General features: G+C 40.2%; 1 protein-coding gene across 3 annotated transcripts in view; it reads left to right on the top strand.

The window, feature by feature from the left end:
* TENM4 (teneurin transmembrane protein 4) overlaps nucleotides 1-26269 on the top strand; it is a 593501-nt gene that overhangs the window by 424653 nt on the left and 142579 nt on the right. For all 3 annotated transcript variants that reach the window (XM_050973321.1, XM_050973325.1, XM_050973318.1), the window contains 3 exons: nucleotides 2464-2674; nucleotides 20884-20985; nucleotides 26069-26263. In XM_050973321.1, the coding sequence (XP_050829278.1) occupies nucleotides 2464-2674; nucleotides 20884-20985; nucleotides 26069-26263 (508 nt within the window). The remainder of the gene's footprint in view (nucleotides 1-2463; nucleotides 2675-20883; nucleotides 20986-26068; nucleotides 26264-26269) is intronic.

The raw sequence follows: 26269 nt of genomic DNA, 5'->3' as shown, positions 1-26269 counted from the left end.
ACTTGTTCCTTACTCAGACTCAAGCTCTGTTGAGACATTCCCAGCACCCAGACACCACAATGATGTCCTCTGTCACTGTCCTGCTCAGCTGTGTCAGGCATGGTCACACTCAGATCTGATGGGGCATCAGCCTAGGCAGTAGTTTGTGCTCAGAGTGGCTACAGAGACTTGGGTCCCAAAGTGTCTTTCAAACCAACCACTTGCCAGTATCCTCTTAAATCCTTCTGTTTTCATAGAATCATAGAATATATTGAGTAGGAAGTCACCTGTGAGGATCATCAAATCCAACTTCTGGCCTTGCACAGGACAGCCCAAGAATCACACCATGTGCCTGAAAGCATTGTCCAAACACTTGTGCAGCTTCCCTGAGGAGCCTGTTCCAGTGTTCAGCCACACTATAATTGCAAAACCTTTTCCTGATATCCAACCTAAACCTCTCCTGACTCAGCTTCAGGCTGTTTCCTCAAGTCCTGTCACTGGTCACCACAGACAAGTAAGAGATCAGTGTCTGCCCCTGCACCTCCCCTCAATGAGGCAGTTTCAGACTGCAATGAGGTCTCCCCTCAGTCTCCTGTTCTCCAGGCTGAACAGACCAATGACCTCGTGCAGCCACTCCTCAGGCAGCTTCCCCTCCAGAGCTTCACCATCCTTCTGGCCATCCTTTGGACACTGTCTAAGAGCTCAATGTTTTTCTTATAATGTGGCACCAAAAACTGCCCCCAGGCCTCGAGGTGAGGCTGCCCCAGTGCAGAGCAGAGTGGGACCATCCCTTCCCTTGTCCAGCTGGCAGTGCTGTGCCTCATGCCCCCCAGGGCACAGTTGAAACAGAAATGTACATTTTTAATTACATGTGTTTAGAATTTATACTTGCCTTGTATTTTTTGATTTTAGATTGTATATGTTTATAATTTATATAAATGTTATATTTTTCCAAAACTGAAACTCTGTCTCTAGGAAAGCTAACTTTGATAGAAACCCAAAAATTACCTTTGCAGTGTGGCAGCTTTTACATTCTCAAAAAAAATATTTCAGCACCAAATTTGTGATCTGTATACTGAAATATGACCAACAGAAAATAAAAATTAAAGCAAGGATCAAAAATAATTTTCTCTGAAAAAATAATTAAAAATACATAATTAAAATAATCTAGGGACGAATTCTGTCATTTTGCATGCGAGCTATGTCATATATAGCTTATTGCTCAAAATGTTCTTAAAAATAAACACTTCTTTTTTTAACTTAGTAGCTTAACTTTTTTTAACGTTTCCTACATAGGAAAGAACATGTCATCAAGTCCTTATCTTTGTTGACTTTGAAGACCATACCAGACAACTTCATAACAAGCACCCAAATTTTGCTACAGAAAAGTGAAAAGGGATAAGCAGCCTAAATATTGATGCCACAGTCAACTAACACTCAGCCGCCATTCAGTGCAGCAACATTTACGGGTTCAGAAATAAGCAGTTCTGTTTCTTTCTGCCTGTTTTTCTTCTTCCTGCCAAAAAAAATCACAAACTTACCTGATCAGCTGGATGAGAGAGGCAAAACCAAGTGAAGTCAGGGAATAGAAAAGCTAAATAGTGCCTCAGCTGTTGGCTTCTGCTTGCGAGGTGTCCTGGTCATCTAAACACATGATGCAAGTCAGATTAGATAAGGTTCATTTAACATTTGTGATGTCTGCTAGGCTTCTATCTGCCTCAGCCCATTAATATAATACCAGACGAAATACAATTATTGTGGAAAATCAGTGGAAGGTTATTTAAATAGGAAACTAAAGGGCGTTGCAATACTAGTATTAAAGCAAAGCAGTTGTTCAAAGTTAGCCTTGCAAAAAGTAAATGCATCCTTTTGAAGAAAATACCTAGAGCCACTACTGAAATGAGACTTTTATATATTATTTATCTCTTTTCCATCTTCATTTTTTATGCTCTTTTAACTACTTTTCCTGTTGTTTTAAGATAAAATCTTTGTTGGCTAAGCAAAATACTTCTGCAAAACCTCTACCAGAGTTCACTTTAAAATATTTTTTACTTTTCCTTTGGTGACCCCTAAAAACTCCAGCAAACAACCCAGTTGGGCTAGATATATTTTTCTGTCTTATTTTCCATCTTAACCAAGACATAAAAAAAATAACAAATAAGCTGTTTAGTGTCATATTTACAGTTCAGTTGAGGCATGATCTCATTATTTCCTGCCTATATTTCTACAGAATGAGAACATCTTAGTAAGGCCAATATGCTGCAAGTCACCTTCTAAACAAAGATGATTTCGAGATTTATATAATTTCAGGAAAATACATTCATATACTAGCTATTTCCAAAATGGTTACTTGCAGGTAGTCCAGGAGAGTACTTGAGTTACCAGAGAAAATCCTGTTTATGATGCTTCTGCAGACCCAGAATAAGAGACTAAGCTTGAGGATACCTGATAAACACACAAACATCACTCCCTCTTATGTTTCAGTTTGACTTTGTCGAGCTCCTTGATGGAAGACGTCTGCTGACCCAGGAGGCGAGAAGCTTGGAAGGACCTCAGCGGCAGCACAGAGCTTTTGTGCCCTTGGCCAGCCACGAGACAGGATTTATCCAGTATTTAGATTCAGGAATATGGCATTTAGCCTTCTACAATGATGGCAAGGAATCGGAAGTGGTTTCTTTTCTCACTACTGCTATTGGTAAGGATTTCCTTTATTATTCCTAAACTCCTAAGTACGCCTTGGGGCCAGGTATTAAGGCACGAACTCAAATTTCACGATGGCTTTGTGTGGTTTGGGAGAAAATGCTTGGAGGGAATTCTATTTAGCAATATGCTGAATACTGTTAGACCCTAAATGTTGAGTAAGTATTTTGTAGGTCTTTTAAGTAACTATAACCATAACGCGATTCTGCACAGTGCCAAACATGGATTACAAGCTGGAAAATCCTTGCTTTATTTTCTTACTTTGATTTTCCTTTTATTTAGTTGGCTTTTATTGGTTTTGTTTGATTTTTGTTTGTTTGATGGGCTTTTTTCTCTTTTTGGAGCAGAGATGTAGGAGTGGTCAAAGAACAGACAGTAGCACCATTCCACAGTTCTGTGTGATGAACAGTAGTTCTGCCATTGAACACCTCCAAAATCACTCAAGCTGGAGTTCAGGCAGAATACTGGGGTTAAAACTCCAATAAAGGGCACTGTAAGCCTTGATGGTAGCAACTGCAGCAACAGGAATCCCTGTTTCTCCTTGCTAACAGAAAGAAGCTGAGATTGCTTAAGAAGAACAAATTAACTAAATAGGTCTTCTGACTTCTCTGGCAGTAAAATGCCCTGTCAGTTCAGCTCACAGGCATGGATTTGTTGCTGTCCAAGGAGGAAAAGATGCTGCCAGTGGGTGCCTGACAACACACTGAGTATTCTTCTCCCACCCTGTAAATATCTAAATTTGTTTCCGATCCAGTAATATTTAATTTTAAATTTGTCTGACCTGCTTAAACTGTTCATATACCGAAATTCATTTGGTTGTAATTTAAAGATCAGTCTATAAAACTAGCACTCAGCTTTCTTCTGACCGCAGTGTTTAATGGACTTTTTTTCTTTGCAAAAAAAAGCAGACTCATTCCAAAGCTGCCATTAATCCCTCTCCCAACAGAGGCATTGGTGTTGAGTCTCAGCTGTCTGCAATAGTTACCTAAGAGCAATGGGCTTTAATTTGTCTTGGCAGGTTAATTAAAAAGTTTAGGTCTTACTAAAGCAAAGTCATTAACATCCCAATATTCCATTTTAGCACTAAAGTTTATCTAATGCAGAAATGGAAACTGCTGTAAATCTATGTTTTAAATTTAAAACCTGGAAATGTGATGTTCTGTCTTGTTTGCAGCTGAGCAACACTAGTGGTAGTTACTTCTAGAATTATGTTAACTTATGAAATTGAGGTCTTACTTTATAGAATGCAGATTTACTTCCATTTAGTTTACTTTAGTAATTTGATGTTTTACTTTAAAAAACCACAGAAGCTTAAGATATTCTTCTGAATGCAGCTTTTTCTCCTTGTTGAAGAATGTCTTTGGTTCAAAATTTCCCATCACAGGAAAGAAATCAGTAAGGCTCTTAGAACAGAAAACATGTTTAAAGCACTGTCACTATTGTTCTTGTTTTCAAAGTGATGCCTAAGTGTTCTAGCCAGATTTTCTCTTGGCCTCATTGCACTAATATAGGGAAAAACAAGGAGAAAAAAAAAAGAAAAGAAGCATTCTTAATTTGCCTTTGAGCATCAAGGGAATGGTGAGGGTGAGAAGCATGTCAGATTGCCTTCAAGGCAATCTTATTTTTTTTGGTTTTGCTCTGCTGTACATTCATGACTACATGATAAACAGAGCAGTCCATGATATGGAGCTCATGATATATTCCATATATCCCCTGCTGACCTTGAATCATTCAGGGTTTCTGTGATTTAGAAACAAGGAACTTTGGCTACACGGGTTGGAATCACTTTATCCACTGGCAGCTCTATATTAACACAAAGCTGTAGTGTAAAAACCCTGTAAAGGTACAAGCTATGAATTTTGAAACGGATTTAAGTAAAATTTTTAGATAGGAAAATGTGGCTTCTTGGCTAGAATTTGTCCAGAAAAGTGCAGCATTTGTATAAGTACCATAAAAATCACTGTAATAGCCTTAACAAGGTGGTACCTTTCTCCTCCATCTAGCTTTCAACAACTTGTTAAAAAAAGAAAAAATGAGTCAGGTGTTTTGTGTAACTCTAATGCTTCAGAACCTTTCTAGTGTATTCATGAAGTCTGGCAAGACATGATTGCTAAATTGTAAGTACATAAATACTGTGGTACTAGTGTTACTGGTTTTTTTTTCACTGCCCAAGTAAAGAGGATAAAGCAACCTGCCAGTGCTTATGAACCAGTGTGTAAAGTTGCAATACCAAACTAATAAATCAAGTCACACATGATGGGAGCCTTAGATCTGTCTGTGCAGGGTGAGGAGCCTTCAAAGGACTTGTGTTGACTGTCAGAGGCAAGCTACCATTTCATTTGATTCCTGTGGCAAGACCACCTAAAATATCTCCCTTTATTATTCCACTAACATAGGGCTTACAGTAAGAGCAAGTTTGAAAAGTATAGCTGTGATGTAGGAAGAAGTGGGATCCAATGATCTGAGAAGCAGTCCAGCAGCCTAGAACTCCTGAATTCTGATTGATGTGTTAATTCTGCCCCAGCCTAGGCTCATGCTTCAGCTGCTCACTGTGTAAAACTGAGGAGAGTGACATTTCTCCGGAGATGCTGTGAGAGTGATAGAACTGCTGGGAAAATGAATGAAGCATTAATTAATAATCACAGATAGTAGCAAAAAGCACAAAATTGATAATGGTGATCATAATGATAAGTTCATAAAGCCAAACTGTGCAGTTATTGCTTCAGGCAAACATCCCCTGCGAGTGAGGACTCACCAAAATAAATGGCAGTAGCTTTTACTTCAGCAGTAAACATGTTGGATAGAAAAACTGCTGATTTTCCAAGTCTTATCTGCTATGTTTCAACAGACTGAGCTGTTCAGAGCCAGCAAATCATTGCAGGCTCTGTATGACAGTATCAACTGCAATTACTGTGCAGTGCTTGCCTGGAATGATTTGGCTTCCATTATTCTAGTGAAAACTGGAGAAAAATGGAAAAAGGCATCTGTATTCCCAGTTTGATAACACACAGTAATTTCATAAATTGTGAGGCTGTCCATTATACAGTTTTGGAATGTGATAAAGCTATAACTAAATCCACTCAGGAACATTAGCATGGATTTTGAGGGCAGGAGATGGCAACTTGGCCTGTTTTCTAAATGGGTGTGGAATCATCATGACTGAAGGGCTAGGTGTTGTCAAAATGTGTGCCTGTTACATGCACTGAATGTAAACCTGGGGAGAAGACAGCCTTGTAATGCCTGTCAGAGCTTATACTTCTGAATAATAGAGGTAATTCAGGTGGAGGGAAAATTAATATTCTAGAAAAGTTTTCAGCTTTTAACAGCATTTTTATATCCCATTCTTCCAAATTACAATTGGTTACATTAGAAAGGAATGGACAGTCAAGGTCTCTCAATAAGAAATTAACCTTTTTTTTAAAATTACAATGGTGGCACTTTCTGAAATTCCTAATAGAAACACTTCTTTGAGAAGTACCTTGTGGCTTCACAATCTGCCACAATCTGCCTGATAGTGGTAATTTATTTAGAGCAATCTTGTCTAACAAAACGAAATAGTAGGCTGAGAAGTCAGCTGGAATCAGCACAACTGAGACAGATTTTGGCCAAAAGTCTGCTCAGTAGAAGGAAGAAACATCTGAGAACCTGAAAAGAGCATCTGTGGAGTCAAAGTGTCTTCCAGCAGCTGTTACTGCTGAGTTCAGGCAGTCTCAACTGTGCAGGGCCTTTGAGAAATCAAAAGGAAAAACAAAATCAATTGTCTGTGAGAGGAGAGCATCGCTGTTTACCAGCTTGTCACCCAGCAAGCTGGAGGAAACACATGTAGAGCACCCAGGATTGGATGCAAGGTTTTATCTAATTCCTATCTTCCCCATGAGACAACACTTAAGAAAAGGACCGTTCTTTCTGCTCCTTCTGCCATCTGTAAAAAAACCCTGCTGTAAGTAGTTTCCTCCATTGAAGTGCAAGATGAGCTCCAGTGTGATTTATAAGGGGCTGACAGCACATCCAGCACCTGGTAATATACACCAAAAGGCACGTGCCCTTCCTCCAATAGCCCAGAATGTAACCTACCCCATCCAGTCCTAGGACAGCACTTCACACTCAGGAATGGTAGCAGCAGAGGAGCACTTCTCAATAGGACTGAGCTCAAAGGAGGAATTGCAGGGCACAGAGGCAAGAGTGGGACTGGGAACCCTCCTTGTGTCAGCGGTGACAAGAATGACTTCCTTAGCATTGTGTGAAAGTGCCTGTGTGTTTAGCTTGTTCTTAGCAAAGGGAAAAGGAAGCATCTGAGTAGCTCAGATTTGCTTTAGCTGCTTATGTGGAAGCTAACTTAAACTCTAGCAATTTCCACTTCAGAGAGGGATACAGAATTGTGATCCACTTAGAGTCTCAAAGCCAGTTGTGTTATTTACACTTGTTTTTCTAATGTCTGGAAAAATCTAAATTGGCTTCATGTAAATATTGAGGAGTTAGGATACTCTGCAGAGTAACATGAGATGTGATCTGTTCTGGCTTGCACTTTGCTTTTAGCTCCTTAATGCCACAGCTACTTGACGTAAAAGTCCTCCATGTACTATTAGATCTTCAGGACTCTGAAGGAGGAAAAGTGGGTTCTGAACTTCTCCTTAGGCTAAAGAGCTGAAAGTTCAGCAAGTACTTTGCTGAATCAGAACTCTTTAACTGCTAATGAGACTCCAGCTGCTCCGTGGAAGAGCTCAGTTCTCCCCTCTTGCATGAGCATGGTCATCGTAGCCTTTCTGTTTCAGAGAGGGACATGGAGCACTTCTACAATGTGGTAACGCACTGCAGAAAATTAGTTAGTAACCCATTCCTGCCCACACTCACAGCTCTTTTTTTGCTCTGCACAGAAAAAGAAACATAGCAATATGAGAACTGTGCCAAGGAGGAAAATCACCTAATTTCTGATGTTATTGATCTTTGTGCTACAAAATAATAGTAGAGCTTTGCAGGCTTTGCAAATAGTTTTTTCAACTTTGGCTCTGTATACCCCTCTACAAGCAGACGTCTGATGCTCTGTCAGATGGGTGATGCTTTTTTTGATTATTCTCTTGTTGCTGCCAACCCTTTTTTTGATACTTCGTTTCCTGCTTTCTGCTCTTACCTAGCTTCTCTGAGTGTGGCCAAGCTCACAGGTCTCAGGTAGTATTTAGAAAAGATACAGTCACTCAATTGATGTAGAAAGCAAAAAAGGCTTGTATGAGTCCCTGCTGGGCTGTTAGGTTTTTCTTTCCTTGTGTATTTGATCTCAGGAGTGACATTTTGTTGACAGGTCTGCTTGACTGAAAATGCTTATCCTCTGAGCAGATTCAGGTTATGCTGCAGTGTTGCAAAGTATCTTCCTTTAAATATCCATCTGGCCTCAGAGTGTGAGGTCCTCTGTGGGAATTGAACTAGTCTATGCAGAAGGTTGGCAAGGAGACAGGAGATTGCCCTCTCCAACCCTAGCCAAATCCAGCCCAGTCAGATAGGTTCGGTATCACAAGGCAAGACAGAAGTGTGGGGTGAACTCCCTCTGCCTGAGCTTTGTGAGCTGCAAGAATTCCCCACTCCAAGCAGGTGTCATGGTATGCTTGGTGAGATTTCACTTTCATCCAGCCCATGTGCAAATCTAGTCTGTTCTCTTTATAGGGTTTAATAAAAAGCAAGCATGGGCTGAGCCTGGATTTGGAAATGGAAAGAGGGCTGTGCAGAGGTGAAACTTTTCACATTAGCTTGCACTGCTTATTTCCAGAGTTTGTTTGCTATTCTCAGTAAATCAGTGATGATGATTTTGGGTAGATAGTGACACAGCCCTGAAAACTTTAGCAGCTGAAAATCAACAGCAGCTTTATCAGTGCACCCTTAATCTTTTCATGTTTTTCCTCAAAATTGATGAACAGCCTCGTTTCCCAGTGAAGTGAGCCAAGAGGGTGAGCATATTCCATTGTTGGAGTTTATCTCTGTGTCTGCCTTTTCAGACAACTCCTAACAGATCAAACATTCCTCCTGGTTCTTAAATCCCTTTCAGCTTCAGTCAGTAATGTTTGTACATGATCCTATGGTACACTGCTCCCTAAATGTTAACTGCAGCTTTCTGCCTGCTGCTGCTTAGATCTACAGCGCTTCCAAGGAACAGGAAGTCAGACCAATTGTTTCAAATCTAGATGTTACTTGTAATGATCTTTTTTTCCCTCTGCAAGCATTTCTTGCATAATAACCCCTCTTCCCAAGCCATAATGGCAGGCAAAATTTTTATTTCAGAATTTTGCTATTGAAGACATAAGGCATCTCTAATAAAGAGGAAATTAGGACATGTCTCAAAGATAATTAAATAATAAGAAGCCTGTAAAGGTCAAATGCTTGGCTGTGAAAACTTCCATGGCCTCTCTTTTTGTGTAGAGTGTATCTCTTCTCTGATAATCAGCTAATAAAAGCTAGCAGTAGAAAATTAAAATGTGTAAAGCTAGCTTAGTTTTAAAGCAGAGATGCAGTAATTTATTTGATGTTGGATTTAAACTTTTTCTTTATTTTTTATTTTGATTTCTATATGTACACATGTCTTTCAATAGCTCTTACAATTACAAGTGATAACTTGAGTGGAGAAAATAGAAAAATGGACAGGTACTTTCATTTATATTGTTGTATAAAAGAAATTAGGCCATGCTTCTAAAGACTGCTTGGATGCCAGTAAGTATTCATCTCAGTAGAAGTTAGATTTCTGAGTGTCTTTAATGTTCCAGATTTTGTCTGGTTTTAATCATGCTTTAAAGTGGTAGAAAAACGAAGGTAGATTTGTCATTTTGAAAAGCTTTGCCTACATCTGTACTTACATGGACTGGTAGCATTGAATGTGCATGTCCGTGTGCTGCGTTCAGGCAGGCAAGTTCCCTTGATCTGACAGAGCTTGTACAAAAGGTTTATTGATTGGGGAAATTACTTTAGTTTTAGGGTCAAGAAAAGGTTTATTGCTGAAGTTTATGCCTTTCTTTCTTTCTTTCTTTCTTTCTTCTTTCTTCTTTCTTCTTTTCTTCTTCTTTCTTTTCTTCTTTCTTTTCTTTTTTCTTTTCTTTTTCTTTCTTTCTTTTTTCTTTTCTTATCTTCTTTCTTTCTTTCTTTCTTTCTTCTTTCTTTCTTTCTTTCTTCTTCTTCTTTCTTTCTTTCTTCTTTCTTTCTTTTCTTTTTCTTTCTTTTTTCTTCTTCTTTCTTTCTTTCTTCTTTCTTCTTTCTTCTTTCAATCCCTATGTTTTTCTGTTCACTTTTTTTCAGAAAAGCATAATTCTGCCTTAATAACATGGCATGTAAGTGCTGTCTGAGGGGATCTGGAGAAATGTGTAAAACGGTGCATATGGTTTTCGTTTTTACACTTTTGTATATAGCTCTTTCCACGCAGCCCAGACTGTGGGCTAATGTAAGCACAGCTTGTTTTATTCCTGTGTCGTATTACCGAGCTGCTAGAGCAGCTTTGTGCATGCTTTTCTTTCCATGAATGCTCCCCTGCTAAAGCACAGAAATAAGGTTGTGGGAGTTACTCATCTGCTTTGGCAAACAAAAAGAAAACTCCTTCTGTACTAGAACAACAGACACTTTAAAGCCTCACTTTTCCAAAGGCTGTATTCACGTGTACATACTTGCATTCAAGACCACAACAAACCAGAAGCCAACAACATCAGCACCTCAGGAGTCACTGGACCAATCTTCATTTTGCATGGGGGCCAAGCAGATGAGAGGGACATGGTCTGTGCAGACACTCCTGGCAGATGTTGACTTCTTAAATGATAACAGTTGGTCTGTATATTAGATGTGGGACTGCTTTCTTTTGCTGAGTGCTACAACACTCTCAGAAAAAGTTCCATAGATTATCTTAAACTGATTTCTAGACAGCTTGCCAGAGGCTCTGAGAAGGAGCAAGATTTGACCACATATGTGCAGCGAGTCTGCAAGGGGCAGGAACAGAGCCATAAGTACTGCTTTTTGTCTGGCTCTGACACAAGACCACCAAGAGTTCAATGCAGCTGCCTGAGATGTCCCAGAGAACTAGGGGCATCCCTACAGCAGAGCAAGGCTGACATAGAACCTGGAGGGGAGTCAGGCTCTTGTGTAGCAGTGGCTGCAGGTCAGGCATCCTGCTTGAGAGCATGTCCAAGCACCAGGCACTTACCTAACTGAACTTCACATATCAGTCATTCCAGCCAGTACATCCTTAGCTATCAGACTGGATATATTAACTAAAGACTTGGTGTAAAATGAAATTTATTTTCTATGCACCCAGAATTATAACATTGCCAAGGTTTCATGGCATTTGTTTGATCAAAAGAGATTTCATTTGTAGTTCTCTGGGTGTGTGTGCAAGAACAGTTTGGGTTTTTTTCCTCCTGTAATACACCAACTTAAAACATCATTTAAAATGAAACTCAAGGCCAGATTTAGCCTTGCCCTGAGCTATGACTGCGGAAAATGTAATGTACTGAACGTGAAGTAACTTCTCTCTTGCTAGTGCAGCTCCAGAAGTTGAACCCTGAAGGCTGAATAATTGTTGTTTCCTGTATTAGTTTGTAACAATTTATGAGAGTGGGAAGGAACAAAAAAAAATTCTTTGCAATCCCCTGGGCAAATAGGGGATATGAGAGTTTCATCTACTGGAGTGAAATTCAGGTTTAAAAATATTCCAACTGCAAAAAAGGGAATCTGGGCAGAAAATAACTGTTCACAGTGTGTCTTTCTAGATGTCCACAGCCATGTCACAGTTACATTACAAGTATGGATCAAAGTCTTATTGTGCTTGGAAGCTGCATTGTAGAAGGAAAAATAAGAGAGCTTCAGTCCAACAGCTACTCTTTGTTTAAAATTATTCATTGAATTTTTTTTCCCAGCTAACTTCCAACCTGTGATCACATTTCAAGTGCTTTGGAACAGATGGTGTTTTCAGATGGTCAGTGTATGATTCCTTAAGAACTGTGGTTCAAGACCCTTTTGTGCTTTTAGCATTGCTCATGTTGTGAGGAAACAGTGTTCCCTGTTTGGCCCTATGGACAGTAGAAATACATTAGCAGGATTTCCTGAAAGTTGGTAAAGTCAAAGGAGATTTTACCATCAAGTTAAATGGTCATATACATCGACCAATACCCAAGTGCTTTTGAAATCCCATTACACTTTATGCTTTCAGCCATCTGAGAGCTTCAGATTATAAGGCATTCTGCCCTGGAAAGATTTCTTCTTAATAAGGAAGCAGTAAGAGAAAGGAATGAATCAGGGAGATAAAGATAAAGCTTTCTCTCAAAGGGTAACCCAAATTCAGACTAAATGTGGCAAAGGTTTCTGAAATGATCAGGCTTGTTCTCTTCTTTATTTACTCCCCAACTATTCCCACTTGATCCCTTTTTCTGTGGAACAGAAGTTCAAAATAGGACAGAAAAAATCTGACTTTTTAGTATTTCCAGCTGGGACTAGAGTCAAATGTGTGAGAAAGACTGATATGATTGTGGTGAGAGCTATTTGAGTACCTGGATATACATCTCAAACCAGGCCTAAAAACCAAAGTATAGATAGCTCAAGGGAAAATGTGCTCACATGATGTACTGTGAAATTTGGCAAAATCAACAGCTCTTGATTTCAATAAGCAACCTAACTGCCCTGAGCACCAAACCTTCTGTGCTTCACCATCACCTTGTAAAATGGCCCAGCCTGCAGAGTCACTTCTGGCAGGGGCAGGTGTCTCTTGTCAGTACCCTCGTGGACATGGGGGTGTATCTGCACTTGCAAATTGCTTTTTTAAAACATTCTTACAGAAAAAAAAAGAGGAGGGAGAATAACATTCAATTCAATATTGTGGTTATGTCCTCTCTCACTTTCCAGATTCAGGAGTGATTTAAGGATCTGTTTAGAGGACTGCCTGCTTGTTGCTCTTTTCCTAATTTACATCCTTATACCTGCATGTGGAGATTAGAGTTCCACTGGGATGTGAGAGCAAAACAGGGTTATATGCATGGGTCCTTAATTAAAACAGACCTCCCAGCCTTAGGAAAAAGAAAAAAAAAGTCAAAATCTGGCACAACATCAACCAGCATTAGCAGTATCAGAATCCTGCTAGGTGCCCTACAGAAGAGGAAACTGTGAAAGAGCACTCAAAAATAATGACTGAGTTTCCATGATGATGTCAAGACTTTCACATCTCAGGCTGCCAGGTGTGGATTACTTGAGCTAGAAGTATAAAAGCTGTGCAAAATAAAAATGAAGCAGAAAAATTGAAATCTCAGCAGGTGATGATGTACTATAAGAAGGAATCAGTCCTTTAAAGCTTCATCTAGGGAAGGAAGAGGAGGAGCAAGAGAATACCAGACCCAGTATTTCCACATTTCCTTTGTTTCCAGGGCATTTTCTTTCCCCTTACCTTTGTTTTCCCTTTTTTTTTTTTTTTTTTTTTTTTTTTTTTGGCTCATAATGTCAAATCTGATGCTTGAAGACATCTGAAACCTGTTTTATCCCCTCTCACCTCCACGTTAGTCTTGGCATTGTTACCACAATTACAAGGGCAGTGACAGTTCTCTAGGCTTAGAATCCAGCCTCTCCTGCAGTGAAATCCAATTGAGTAGCATCATTTCTTTGAAAAATAAACAAGACTGAAAGCTCTGCGACTGGGAAGTAAATTAAATGTGTTCACAGAGCTTCAGAATCCTCTTTGCCTTTCATGTTATACTGCTTGACTTCCTATTAAAATTATTGGTAACGTAGTCAGGGCAGTGACAAGGAGCATTTTTGTGAAAGAGAGATGTTATTGCAATGAGCTTGTAGGTGTCAGTTTTATCCTGGACAAGCAGATCTAGAAAAAATAGTATGTGGCTGTCTAAGGTTGCTCTAGTGCAGCAGCAAAGAGTAAGGTGAAATAGTGTGGTGTCCCTTCACTCTCCCAAGCAATGTAATTCAGTGTACAGTGAGAGGAATGCTGGGCACTCCTCATGGCTCTTTTGTACTGATGTGGCTGACAGAGGATTTCAAGGTCAAATACAAACCACGGAGTCTCCCTGTTTGCTGCCTTGCTCCCTGTGCCCTCCCTCCCTCCCAGCAAAACATTTTTGTTTGCCAGGGGAACACAACTCGGCAGAAAATAGATCAGTAGACAGCTAGGAACAATATATTTCTGTGTAACAATAAATGGAAGCATTTGTTTGATACAGTAAACGATTCTAATTATTTGATTTACCTTCTTTTTTAGTTTACTTGCTATTTTTGAATTAATACATCTTTGTATAGAGATAGTCAGCATTTATTAGGAAAGGGTAAAAACCTTTCATTGTACCAATTAGTATGTATGCAATATCTTCCTGGGCTGGTAGATGAGTAGCTGTGGCAATTTATTTTAGGCTGAGCAGCTACATATATCTTCTCACCAGAACTGAACAAAAGATTTTGAGGCCATTTCTTATGTAGTGGTGGAGCAGACTACTAGTTGAAGGGACCAGACAGGATACTTAAAAAAACCCTGCTCTTTTCTGTGCATCTCATTTCTAATATTTAATATTATTCCTGGTACAAGTTTTTTGTATTCCTTGAACATTGATTCCTGAACGGAGATTAGCATTGATTCATTAAAGTCTAATTGTCCTACTGCAGTGCTATTCCTTCATGTTTCTGACACCAAACACTGCCATCTCCAAAGTAACTTTTTGAGGTTATCAAATGAAACAGTTAACGTTTGAATTCATACAGCCACAGAGCACTGAATGGCATTTAATCAGTTCTTAGAAAGCAGTCCTGGTGCTTATTAACTCCCAAAAAGCTACTGCCTTCAGTTGCCAGCTAGATAACTATTTTTTCTTTGCCAATAGATAGTTGCCTCTAAATGCCTAGGGAATGATGATGCTTGGTGGCAAGTGCAGGCTATAAAATATTTATCTTTAACACACAATTGTATTACTGCAGCCTCTAATAGGATTTGGTGTCAGGCAAACATCTGCCTTGGCCTCTGGCCCAAAGATAGGGAAACAAGCTATTAAGTTGGATGTTGCATAGTAAATAAATAAGACAGAAATACTGTTAAAGTAGCTGTACTGCTGACCAGCAAACATGGTGAGTATATAAAAAAGAGTCCATCAAGAGTCTAGAAATTTTTCTAGCTTCTTAATTATGTTTATTGTGTTGCATCTGGATAAAGGTAATTCATGTCGGTAGTTGTGAGCCAGGCTGACAGATCTTTATAGAGTTCACCACAGTAGAATTGGCTTTCATGGGGCTTTTTGTCAGCAGCAAAGTGGTCCCCTGAGCAGACCATTAGCCTGGGAGCTTTGTTGCTGTCACATGAGTCAATTTATAATATGAAGCAAATGCTGTGTTGTATTTGTCCATGCCTCAGATTAACAACACAAAAAAAAAAATGGGAATGGTAACAATTAGCGATTTCATATCGAACTCGATAATACCCTTAAGCAAAAAATAGTATAGTGTGAAGTCTTATTGTGGGTATGGGCTGGATCATGCCAATTTATGGCTTCTCTCAGAGTAAAGCATGATTACAGTGGGAGAGCTAGCAATGGGACAAAGGTTTCAGCCAAGTTTCCTTCAAAATCTGCCAGCTGTGAGTTTACTTATACTGAAAAAATCCCCAGAAAGAAATGGCAAAAATAGCAGATCAGTGTTATTTTGTGCAATATGTTGAATTTTAGCTGCGGAGGATACTTAGAGTATTTTTTGTTTCTTTCTTTGCTTTGATATTTAAAGCTCATGAGCAGAAAGGATCTTAAAGAGTACTTCAGAAGAAGAGTTTTGCTCTTGAAGAAGTCTAGGCTTTCGCACTTAATGGATGTTTTCCCTTTCTTATTATTATGAACCCAGAAAGTGTTTTGTACATCCTCCTTTTCCTGGCTGAGGTAGGCTGTCCTAGGGTAGGGAGTACCTGCTCTGTTGGACAGGGCATTTCCATACTATTCTCCAAAATGACAGTGTGGATCTGAAGACTAAGTGTCTCATTATGTCATTTAGACTTTCTGTCAGAGAAGAGTGAGAATATTTATAATGGAGAACTGCAAAGATGCTCAGAGGGCTTGAGCACCTCTCTGTGGAGACAGGTTAAGGGAGTTGGGGTTTCTCAGCCTGGGGAAGAGAAGGTGCCAAGGAGACCTTAGAGCTATTCCAGTACCTAAAGGGGCTGCAAAAGAGCTGGAGAGGGACTTCTTACAAGGGCGTGGAGTGATAGGACTAGTTTTAAACTGACAAGGAATAGTTTTAAACTGACAAGCAGGCAGGTTTAGGTTAGATATTAGGAGGAAATTCCTCACTGTGTGATGAGGCATTGGCACAGGCTGCCCAGAGAAACTGTGGTTGACATATCCCTGGAGGTGTTCAAGGCTAGTTTGGATGGGCTGTGGGGCAGCTTGGTCTAGTGGAAGGTGTCTCTGCTCATGGCAGGGGGATTGGAACTGGGTGGTCTTTAAGGTCCCTTCCAATCAAAACCATCCAGTAATTCTGTGATTCCATTAAATGACTTGCTTTTTCAGTTGCTAATTAGATTGTGAAGCTTGCAGAACACTTAATTCCATAGGCAAGCTTCTGCATTCCCTCTTAGAAACCCCACCATCTCAAGTTTTGCCCATGTGCCCCTGGTATGAGTTGTTTGCTTTCGGAAGTTTCACTCCTGCTGCCATTGGTGGTTGAAAGGTGGCATGGAAACTGTGTTTTCAGTGTTCTCTTTTCATTCAGCAGCAAAATTTGATGAAGGCATCATCCATTGGCTGGCCCTCCAGTTATTAATCTCTGCCCTTACCGGCTGGTGTCAGTCAGATCTCTTCAGGGATTTGGAAGCCAAGAGAAAACTGTGGGAATCAGACTGGAAACAGAGAACATATGTATCTCTTTCTAAAATAGAATTGTTCATGGTCTCACAGTGAACTTTAACAATTAAATAAAACAAAACAAAAACATTGTCATAATTCTCTAAAGGAGTTCCCATGGTACTATTCATAAAACGCCATATGGAATTTTGTATATATTGGAAAATACTCCTCTAATTATGTGAACAGCTTACAGAATAAGCTGTATAATGGAGACTAGAAGCCAGCCATAACTGCAGTGGCCTGTTTTTGCTTATTGACTGATAGCAATGTTGTCACCTCTGTAGCAATGTTGACTGTGAACATACTCAAAAAAAAGACAGCTGCTTTGTGCCACTGACTTAGGGACTCCCTGAATGTTTAAGTTGTGTCCCTTCTATCCCATATGGTAATAATTTGGCTAAGCCCTAGCTTCTGAAAATGTCTGCTTGATTCTTTATTCTTCCCAGGGTTCTCCCATCACAACTCCCTTATTTCTGATGCCAAGTCATCCTCCTCCTCCTCCTCCTCCTCCTGTTTAGTTTGAAATGTAGGTGTTAGAGCACTGTGCATGAACGTGTGTGCGCTTACACATGCCAGAAGGGCCAGAAAATTTTCTGAGGTGCTCAACTGGCAGTCTGTAATTACTGAAACAAAATTCAGTCCTAGGATGGAAACAGAGGGTTTTATGAAAAGCCTTGAGTGATTATAACCTGCTAATGCCTGCAATCTTCAAAAGAAATTAATCTTAAAAAGAAATTCCAGTTTGTGATTCTGCCTAAGAATATAAATAGGAGCACGCTCAGTGTTGCACGCACAGCTTGCAGACTTGCTCCTCACAAACCTTAGTGTCTGCCTTGTTTTGTGCTCATTAGCTCTGGAGTTTCTGAGGGAAAAAAGTGTGTTCATTTAACACTTCCTTTATGGAAATACTTTGGAGTTGTTTGGGAGTCGCTTTGAGACAAAGATGCACTGCATGAACCTTCATCACTTTTCAGAATTGATTCTCAGTAGTGAAGAACTTTTGGGAGTGTGTGAAGACCTTAATTGCCCTGAATCACCAGGAAAGTTAAAAAACAGCAAGTGGCACAAGTCACAGGGGGAGTAGAGTTTTTCACTTCATCTCATCTCTATCAGTTAGGTTATTCCAGGGCAAATAGAGGTAGTGTAAAATGAGAATACATTAAAAAATGTTACTTTTGGCTATATTAGAAAAACAAGGGACTTCAGAGAAAGCAGTGAAATGGGATGAAAGGATTTTTAAGGGCCTACTCTATTATTAATAGCAGAGGGTATTCAGGCCACAAGTAATAGCTACTGAGGTGCTTCAGTGTGGAAGGTAAAATGGGTTTCATCCACCTGTTTTTTAATTCCTTTTGAATTCCTTTAGCCACTCTATGGCATGAGGCAGTTTGGCCACACTGGCAAAGAAGTGTCTGGGAAACCAAAGATTGAGGAGGTAGTGATAGATGAAGTGATATGTGTTCATATCACTGCAGCTTTACAATGAGAAATGCCAGATCTGCATGTGAGCCAGAAAATATAGATGTGAATATTTTTTTTTAATGAGTTAGTGTCAGTCACTGTCAGCAGGGATCTTACCAGTTTTAGGTGTCTCTGCTGAACTAGTCAGAGGTGGAAAGGAGGCACCACCAGAGTAATGGTTCTTACATGGATTCATGCAGAAATTCTGGAAAGGTTGGTTATCTAAGTACAGGTCTGCTCCATTTCTGTGGTTACTCTGAACTTCTAAATCCCTTTATACATAGTCATTGTAGTGGGCAAAGTAATTCAGTTTAATCTGCAGTGGACATCGAATTGCTGTGCAGAATCTTGCCTGTCTTGTCCTAGGCATCACAGACACACCAGCTGAACCCACTGTAACTGCAAAATATTGTTTCCAGTAAGAAAGATTACCATTTAGCTTATGTGATGCATTGTCACACTTTGGAACACTTGCCATGCTTGATGTTATGCTACTTTCTAGATATTTCTGGATGTTTCTGTGGGTCTTTTTACTATTTTGCTTAAATATTATATTGCAAAAATATACCAAGAAAGCTATATGGATCCTTTTCAAGATTTCAGTTTAGTCCATTAAAGCAAAAACTTGGGAAAAAACTTTTAAAAACAGTTTTTAATATTCAAAAGGTGCTGGTAACGCTGGGAGTCTGTCCTGCATCACGCCCTGAGTATTCCCCTTGACTTTAAAGGTCACACATGTTACATCTGTGCAGTGTTGCTCCACCTTGCTGCCCCTGACCCAGTGTGGCAGTGGGAGTGGTGAGGTGTCATGGGACAACTGCACTGATGCTGAATAGCACAGCTCTTCTCTTCCCAGTGTTCAGGCAGCAGGGGAAAAAAAATACTCTAGGGGTTTTTTTCTGCTGCATTCATTTTTTTTGCCACCTTTTGAGCATAACCACCTGACTGGAGGGTCTGATAAGTGCCAGAACCAGCACAAGAAGAGGGAGCTTAGAGTTGTTCTTAGGATGAGAAGATTAGAGGAAAAGGACTGACCCTTTCAGCAGCAGGAGCGGTTAAATCTCCTTGCCCATCTCATTATCTTGTTTCACAGAACTCACACTCTGTATGTACATAAATAACTTCCTTTTCCTAAATCTCTGGGTATATTTCTTGAAGAAAAGAAAAATAAAAGTATTGTAAAAAAATCATGGAGGAAAAAAAGTCATAAAGTGAATTAATTTTGTTTTCAGCAAAAACAAAACTCTGACATTAACCCATGTTAGAGATCTGAAGATTCTATACACATGGGCTAATATTAACTTTTCATTTATAGGATAGATTTGTGTTTATACCTGCTATGAAGTGAGGGATGATATTCTTAAATATCACTATAAATGCACAAGGCCTTAGTCATTGCTGCTTTATTCTAGGAAGCATGGCTGCTCTTTAATTGGAACAAAGATGGCAGCTCAAGCCTAAAGGGCTGACTGCATGTTGTGACTGTATTTCCACACACCAAGTGAATACCTGTTTAACTACTGAGTGTTAGAAAACAGACAGCACTTCGTTGTACCTTTCTTGCTGCATGGAGCTGTCTGCTTATGAGTTGTCTGAAGCCAGGACTTAAAACATAAATGCTTTAAACTGGTTTTATTATTTAAATTTGCAGTTGTCTTTTGTGAATTATTGAATTACACCACAGCCTTTAAAATGTCCTTCAGAAACCTCTACTCTTTGGCAAACACCCATCCAGAAACTGGTTCCTTTCATTTGTGATTAGAAACTAATCTGCATATCTCTGCTGTCACTGGTTCTCTTCACTTACACTGATTGGGAGTTTACAAATAACTTTGCTCCCACAAGGTCTCGTGAAGTATGTTTGTGCAAATGCAATCATTATTCACAGAGCTGAGATTTTCACCCCACTCCATGTGTATCACCAGTGCCCCTGCTCTATAACCAAATCCAGTTTTCATCTGATAGGCATCTCCCTCAGAGAAAATGTGAAATAGCACTGTAGAATGAACCATGGTATCTATTACAATGTCTTTCAAAGCCCCACTCACATTTACGCAGTCTTCATTCAGTTTAGAGTAAGAAAATAAGAATATTTTCATTCTCTTTTTGATGTGTTTACCAGCTTGTGTTGTTCCTTCATGAAAGATATGTTTTAGTCCCAATATTCTGAACTCTCTTTGAAAGAGAAGTGCTAGATAACATTTTGCTTACCTGTTAACTTCCCTGAAAAATGAATAGCTGATGTTTTTGCCAAAGTCAGGGAATTTAAGATGATAACTAGAAATAGAAGAAAATATAAAATAGGCCCATTCCTGTTCCACCAAATAGAATATTAGCCCCAGCACTCTGAGCTGTTAAAGATACAAATTATTATATTCAATGTAAAATTGCAGAGCAAATAAGAAATTTGGTTAGAGGTATTTTGTGAACAAGCAGATAGGATGAACCAAGGGTCTGTGTTCGGTAAGTTCATACTGGAACGTATCTATCATCACTCAGCTCTTTTTTGGCGCATATAAATGCCTCAAGGTCACTTAATCAATTCAACAAAACCAGACCAAAAGTGTATGTTCTGCCGTGAGAATGGTGTGTATTGCATCCCTGCAATAAATTCAAAGAGGAAAAATGGTCATAAAAACATACAGGAAGAAAAGACACTTGGAAGTTTTCAGGTACTGAGAGAATGCCAAACCTGGTGGGTGCTGAGCAGCTCATATTTAATCACTGAATTCACAGTTGAACCATCCATCGATGTAAATGGATGAGCAGGGTTTAGTGCAGCTCACACTAATGTCTTCACCCCAAATGCAGCAATTGCTTTGAAGTTTCAACTGTACTGCCCATCCAGAGCCCTCCTAAACTCAGAGCTGTTTTCTTGCCTAAAGAAGTGTCTAAATTCTCTTTTGTTTTCCAGAATCAGTGGATAACTGTCCCAGTAATTGCTATGGGAATGGAGACTGCGTGTCTGGGACTTGCCATTGCTTCCTTGGCTTTCTGGGCCCTGACTGTGGCAGAGGTAGGAATTTATGCTTGATTAACTGTTATCCTTTCCCATTCAGTTGACATTTTTCTTCTGGAAATTTTATTCATGACGGTGCCTTCTGCAAAGTACTCTTCACCCAGTGTGGGAGTGCTGCAGTAGAGAGTGGAAAGAAGTTCATCTGTGAATTTTGTTTGCCACAAATTTGCTAAAAATTTGCTAAATTCCCTTTTGATCAGAAGCTGAGGGACCCATGGGTGTTTACCCTGGAGAAAAGGATCAGGGGACATCTTACTGATCTCTACAACTACCTGAAGGGAAGGTGTAGCCAGGTAGGGATCGGTCTCTTTTCCCCCAGTAAGCAATAGGACAAGGGGAAACATCCTCCAGTTGTGCCAGGAGAGGTTTAGATTGGCTTTTGGGAAAAATTTCTTCAGCAAAGGATTTAGTCTGCTCAGGGAAGTGGTGGAATCACCATCTCTGGGAGTGTAGGTGTGGCATTTAGGCACATGGTTTAGAGGTGGGCTGGCACTGCTGGGCTAAGAGTTGGACTCAATCTCGGAGGACATTTCCAACCTTAATGACGCTGTGAGTCTTTACGAATCGCGACTGCTGGTGCTCTTAGCAACAGCACAGCCCCTTGGGCTGCTTGTGCACAGGCAAATATCATGTTGGAAATTTTCTTCTGGAAGTGACTTTAGAAAACAGGACTTATGTGGCATTATGGTTTGTTTAGCAGAGCACTTTTATCATGATGTGGCACAACACTATAATGATACTTCCTTTTAAGGTGCTGATTATACAGAAAGTACCTGGCAAGTCTGGCTGTGGGGAATAGGGCAGCCATAGCTTAAGGCTAGGAGTGGAATAATGGCAGGAACAACTGATTACTCTGGCCAAAAGTAAAAACACTGGGAGGACTGGGAAGGAGACTTACCCCAGTAAACAGTAAAATACATATTTCTGCTCAAGTGATAAGTATTTTTAATAAATGGCCTTGGAAGGGTTTTCTTTGGCCTGAACTTTTTAGGTTATTTAAACATTTAAAAAACAAACTGAAATACTTTTAGTAAGAACACATTTCAAACCAAGATATGAAAACCTTGCATGTGGGAAATGGCAGGATACTGTGCATCAACCTTTTCAAGGCCTTTTTTGGCTCAAATGGTCCAACAAACTAAGTACAGATTTATAAATCTGGGGAGGGAGGGAGCATGAAGCATTCGTGCCCACCCAAGTTGCTGCTGTAAGGCTGCAGGTCAGGCCTTTACCCCAGCTCATCGCTGCTTTGGAAAGCAGGCTGGCGCCTTCCCAAGAGAGAGCTAAACTCTGTCCAACCCCAGCCCTCTCCCCCTCCAGCCAAGCTGGGTCACATCCCAGCAGCAAGGCAGGAGAGAGAGATAAGGAGCCGCGCACCCCCAGGGCAGGCGGGAGCTCCCTGCCAAGGCAGAGGCCGGCCTGAACCCGGCAGGGTTTCAGAGTTCACAGCCCAGTAAGATGGATGTGGCAAGCTGTGTCCCTGAGAGGTATTCTGTCAAACTTCTTGCTGACTCAGGTTACACTTGGTTTGCATTTCCTTACACTTGGTTTGCATTTCCAAGCTCCTTTTCAAATCCCTAGAGCTGGAGACAAAAGGAGTTTTTTCCATGTCCCATAGCATATTCCAGCTCACACCTCCTAACTTTCAGTAGGGGCAGAAGTTCAGGGCTTATTTCCCCCAAGGCTCCCTGTAGAGTCTGTGGAGAAGAAGAACTTTCTTCACTGTGAGTCAGAGTATTTAAACTCTTGTTCTGAGTGCACTTTCAGAGGAGCTCACCTCCCCTCCCTGGCTACCCTGAACTTTCTCAGGCTTTTCAATGGAGTGATGCAAGTCTCTCATTTCACCAGAGCACATGCTCTAGCTGCAATGAACACCTTTTATTAAAATCTGTCTTTTCATTTAGAATCATCTGGGTTCAGATGTTGCACTCTGCCTTTAGGAAGACAGAAAAATACCTGGAGTGCCAAATTTATGTTTGTATATTCACGTCCACTCACTGGGTGTCTTAAATAGATCATGTTGCCATGAGCATGAGATCCAAAGATTCCAGCACTGACTTCCTCATGGTTTTCAGGGGCATCCAAGACTCTTCTTTTGACCTGTGAATCCCTCCAAAGGCAGCATGTGTAAGGCTGTTACAGTTTCCATCTTCAGCCCTTCAGGATCCCTGTACAGAACAGTAATCCTTTAACAAGCAGGTTCCTGCTCACATGAAGAATTCCATGGATTTCCTGGGTGTTCCTTTATTTCAGTTCAGCCTTGTAATTCACCATCCAAATGAATGGGAAACTCTGGAGCAGAAAGCCTTTCTCTTTTTAGTAATGGTTAATTACTAACATATTATTAACCAATTATTTTAAACAAAATAAATGAGAGCAAGTCACCAGAGGTGTATTTCCTAAGCTTTTTGAGGTTTTCTTGGACACAGGAGGTGGCCCTTTCAAGTTCTGTATAAAGTAAACAAACAAAAGATCTTACTCTCTGATGCTCAACTTTGCAAAAGCAGTATGCATTTGGATTGCTGCTATCATTACCACACTAGAGAATTACTATAATTTTGCCATCATAGACATTGTTGGAATCTGAATGATCAAATAATAATTATATATCTTTATATATGGAAAAAAGTTGCATAAACAACAGGAGAAAAAAATCAGAAACTCTTTTGTCTTTGTTCATTATTGCGTGCTACAGAGGAGGTCTTGTTCTCGCCATTGCCTTGACATTTGTAGCAGTGCTTTCCAGGTGATGCTGAAGGACTTCTCCACAGAAGGCTCTGTGGAGTGTCAGTCTCACTGCAGATAGCCAGTAATTTATCTGATCTTTTACTGAGTGATCAGCTGTCTTGTCAGGAAACATCTAAGTCTTTCTCAGCAACCTCTCCCTGGTTAAAGGCAGTTATTCTTTCTTCTTGTTGAAAAAAACTGCAGACTATCCCCTGCCAGCGCCTTGAAAGAACAATGTCTATTACTGAGCATTGAAATTTGAGATGGGAGGGGCAGAAAATTCCATCACTTAGCTTAAAAGTGAAATTACAGAGTGAGTGTGCTGTGAACCATGCACACAATACAGTGTATCTTACACAATTTAAGTCTCATATTGTATAGGTAGATACCATCTTGCAAATTATGCCCTTGCAATGCTCCACGGCATCATGTTTCCTTTAAAGTGAGCAGAGTGCTCCTTAGTAATAACAGTTGCCAAATTCCTTTCTTTCCTAAACCTCTTTTATCTTGGTCAGGCAAATACAGTTCACTGCATATCAAACTGGTTTAACAGTCAGAGTTGGCAGTGCTTTGTATTCTGTTGAGGCTGCTGTAGTTCTGGAACACTCAAACTGACTTGACTATAAGGATGTGTGGAAACAACTCATGCACTTTGTGAGATTACTGCCTGAAAATATGGAAGAGAAGGAGAGGAAAGCTTTCCTTAACCATGTAATACCCCTTCTCACACATAATCAAAGTCAGGAACAAAGCAATAGAGGATTCATCACATGCCTAATCCAGTTGGATTAAGCAGCAGAATGGAATATTCATTTCACATTTGTCCTGCATAAAATTGTTCATGAATTGCCTTTCCAAGAGGCAGATGAGAAGGCCAGCTGCTCTCTCCTAAGGCTGATGTGCAACATTGAACAAGAGCAGTCTCTGTTGAATGTATGTCCTTGCAGCAGAGTTTCAGCAAAATAAAATGAAAGAGAACAGGACTTAAGCAAGAAGTTTCAAGGCAGAGTGAACAGGAAAAGGCTCTTGTTTCTGAGGGAGTGAAATCAGCATCTTCCTTGGCAAAATCAGAACAGAGGACAAAAGGAAAATAATGTGCCTGGTGTGGAGAATGGCATAAGGAGAAGGCATCATCTGAAAGAAGCTGGAGAAAGTTTGGAGAGCAGTGATTACAAAAAGCTGTGGTCATGGAGGGTGAGGTCTGGTCCTTGATGCCTTCTGCTTCCTTGGGGAACCTGTTCTGTATCCTTCATTTCATCCCATCCAACTCTGCCTGGCAGTTTCCAAATTTAGCTCTGAAAATGCTTAATCCTGGAATCCATCATGCCACAGCTTGAGCTTGTAATTTTTTTTTTCTTCCCTTTATCACAGGGAAGAAATCCTGTATATGGGTGGCCTTGAGAGTCAACTGACTTTGCTGGAAACAAGGACAATTAAAAATCCTTTATGAGTCCTTTATAAATTATACAAATTTCAGAGGATAAATTTACACAGATTTTATTACAGGGAGCTTGGAAACAGTAGAGGCCAATTTTGCCTTGTGGCTGGTGGTGAATTGAGTCCAGCAGAGGTGATAACCCAAAATGGGGGCTGGGCATTCGGTTAAAACCATAGAATTGTTAAGGTTGGAAAAGACCTCCAAAACTCTTTTCATCAAGTTCAGCTATTAAGCCAGCACTGCCAAGTCCACCACTAAGTCAAATCCCCATATGCCACATCAACACATCTTTTAAATTCCATCAGGAATGGTGACTGAGTCACTTCTCTGTGTAGCCTGCTTCAGTGCTTGACAACCCTTTCAGGGAAGAAAGTTGATAGCTGATGGTATGACATGAGCTAAATCAGGGAAACAGTCTCAATGTGGCATTCTGGGCTCTAAGCAAAGCAACTGAAACTCATAAAACTGAGAGTTAACTCAGAAAAAAACAGGGGAGTGATTTGTGTGCCACTGAGGTCCACAGAAGAGACAGTGTCAAGGAAAGTCCAGTAGCAGGTCAGGGATAGTGATAAACAATCTGAGGTCAGTGATGCTCCGGAAAGGAGACATCAGTACATTGTGAAATCAGAATACAAGAAAACTATGAGTTTAGTTAGTGAAAAAAGGTATCAGAGACACAAAGCAAGAAGACAGTCTAACTTAAGAGCACTGTTTCTTTGTTTTGAACACTCATAGGAGAATATAGTTAACAGCTGGATATCATCCATATAAAATATTTAGTTTTGGCAAAACAAACAACAGCATACCCCGGTGAAGACTGTATATGAAGAATGTAAATTACATGCTGGGCCCTTGTGCTTCTTTTTGAAATGATTTTCCATTTGTTTTAATGTGATTTTTATTGTCTGTCCGTAGCGTCCTGCCCAGTGCTGTGCAGTGGAAATGGGCAGTACATGAAAGGAAGGTGCTTGTGCCACAGTGGCTGGAAGGGAGCAGAGTGTGATGTTCCAACCAACCAGTGCATCGATGTCTCCTGCAATAACCATGGCACGTGCATCATGGGCACCTGTATCTGCAACCCGGGATACAAAGGCGAGAGCTGTGAGGAAGGTATTT

Source organism: Serinus canaria, chromosome 1 (assembly GCF_022539315.1).
Source record: "Serinus canaria isolate serCan28SL12 chromosome 1, serCan2020, whole genome shotgun sequence".
NCBI classification, from domain to species: Eukaryota; Metazoa; Chordata; class Aves; order Passeriformes; family Fringillidae; genus Serinus; species Serinus canaria.
This window is presented reverse-complemented; position numbering and strand designations above follow the sequence as displayed.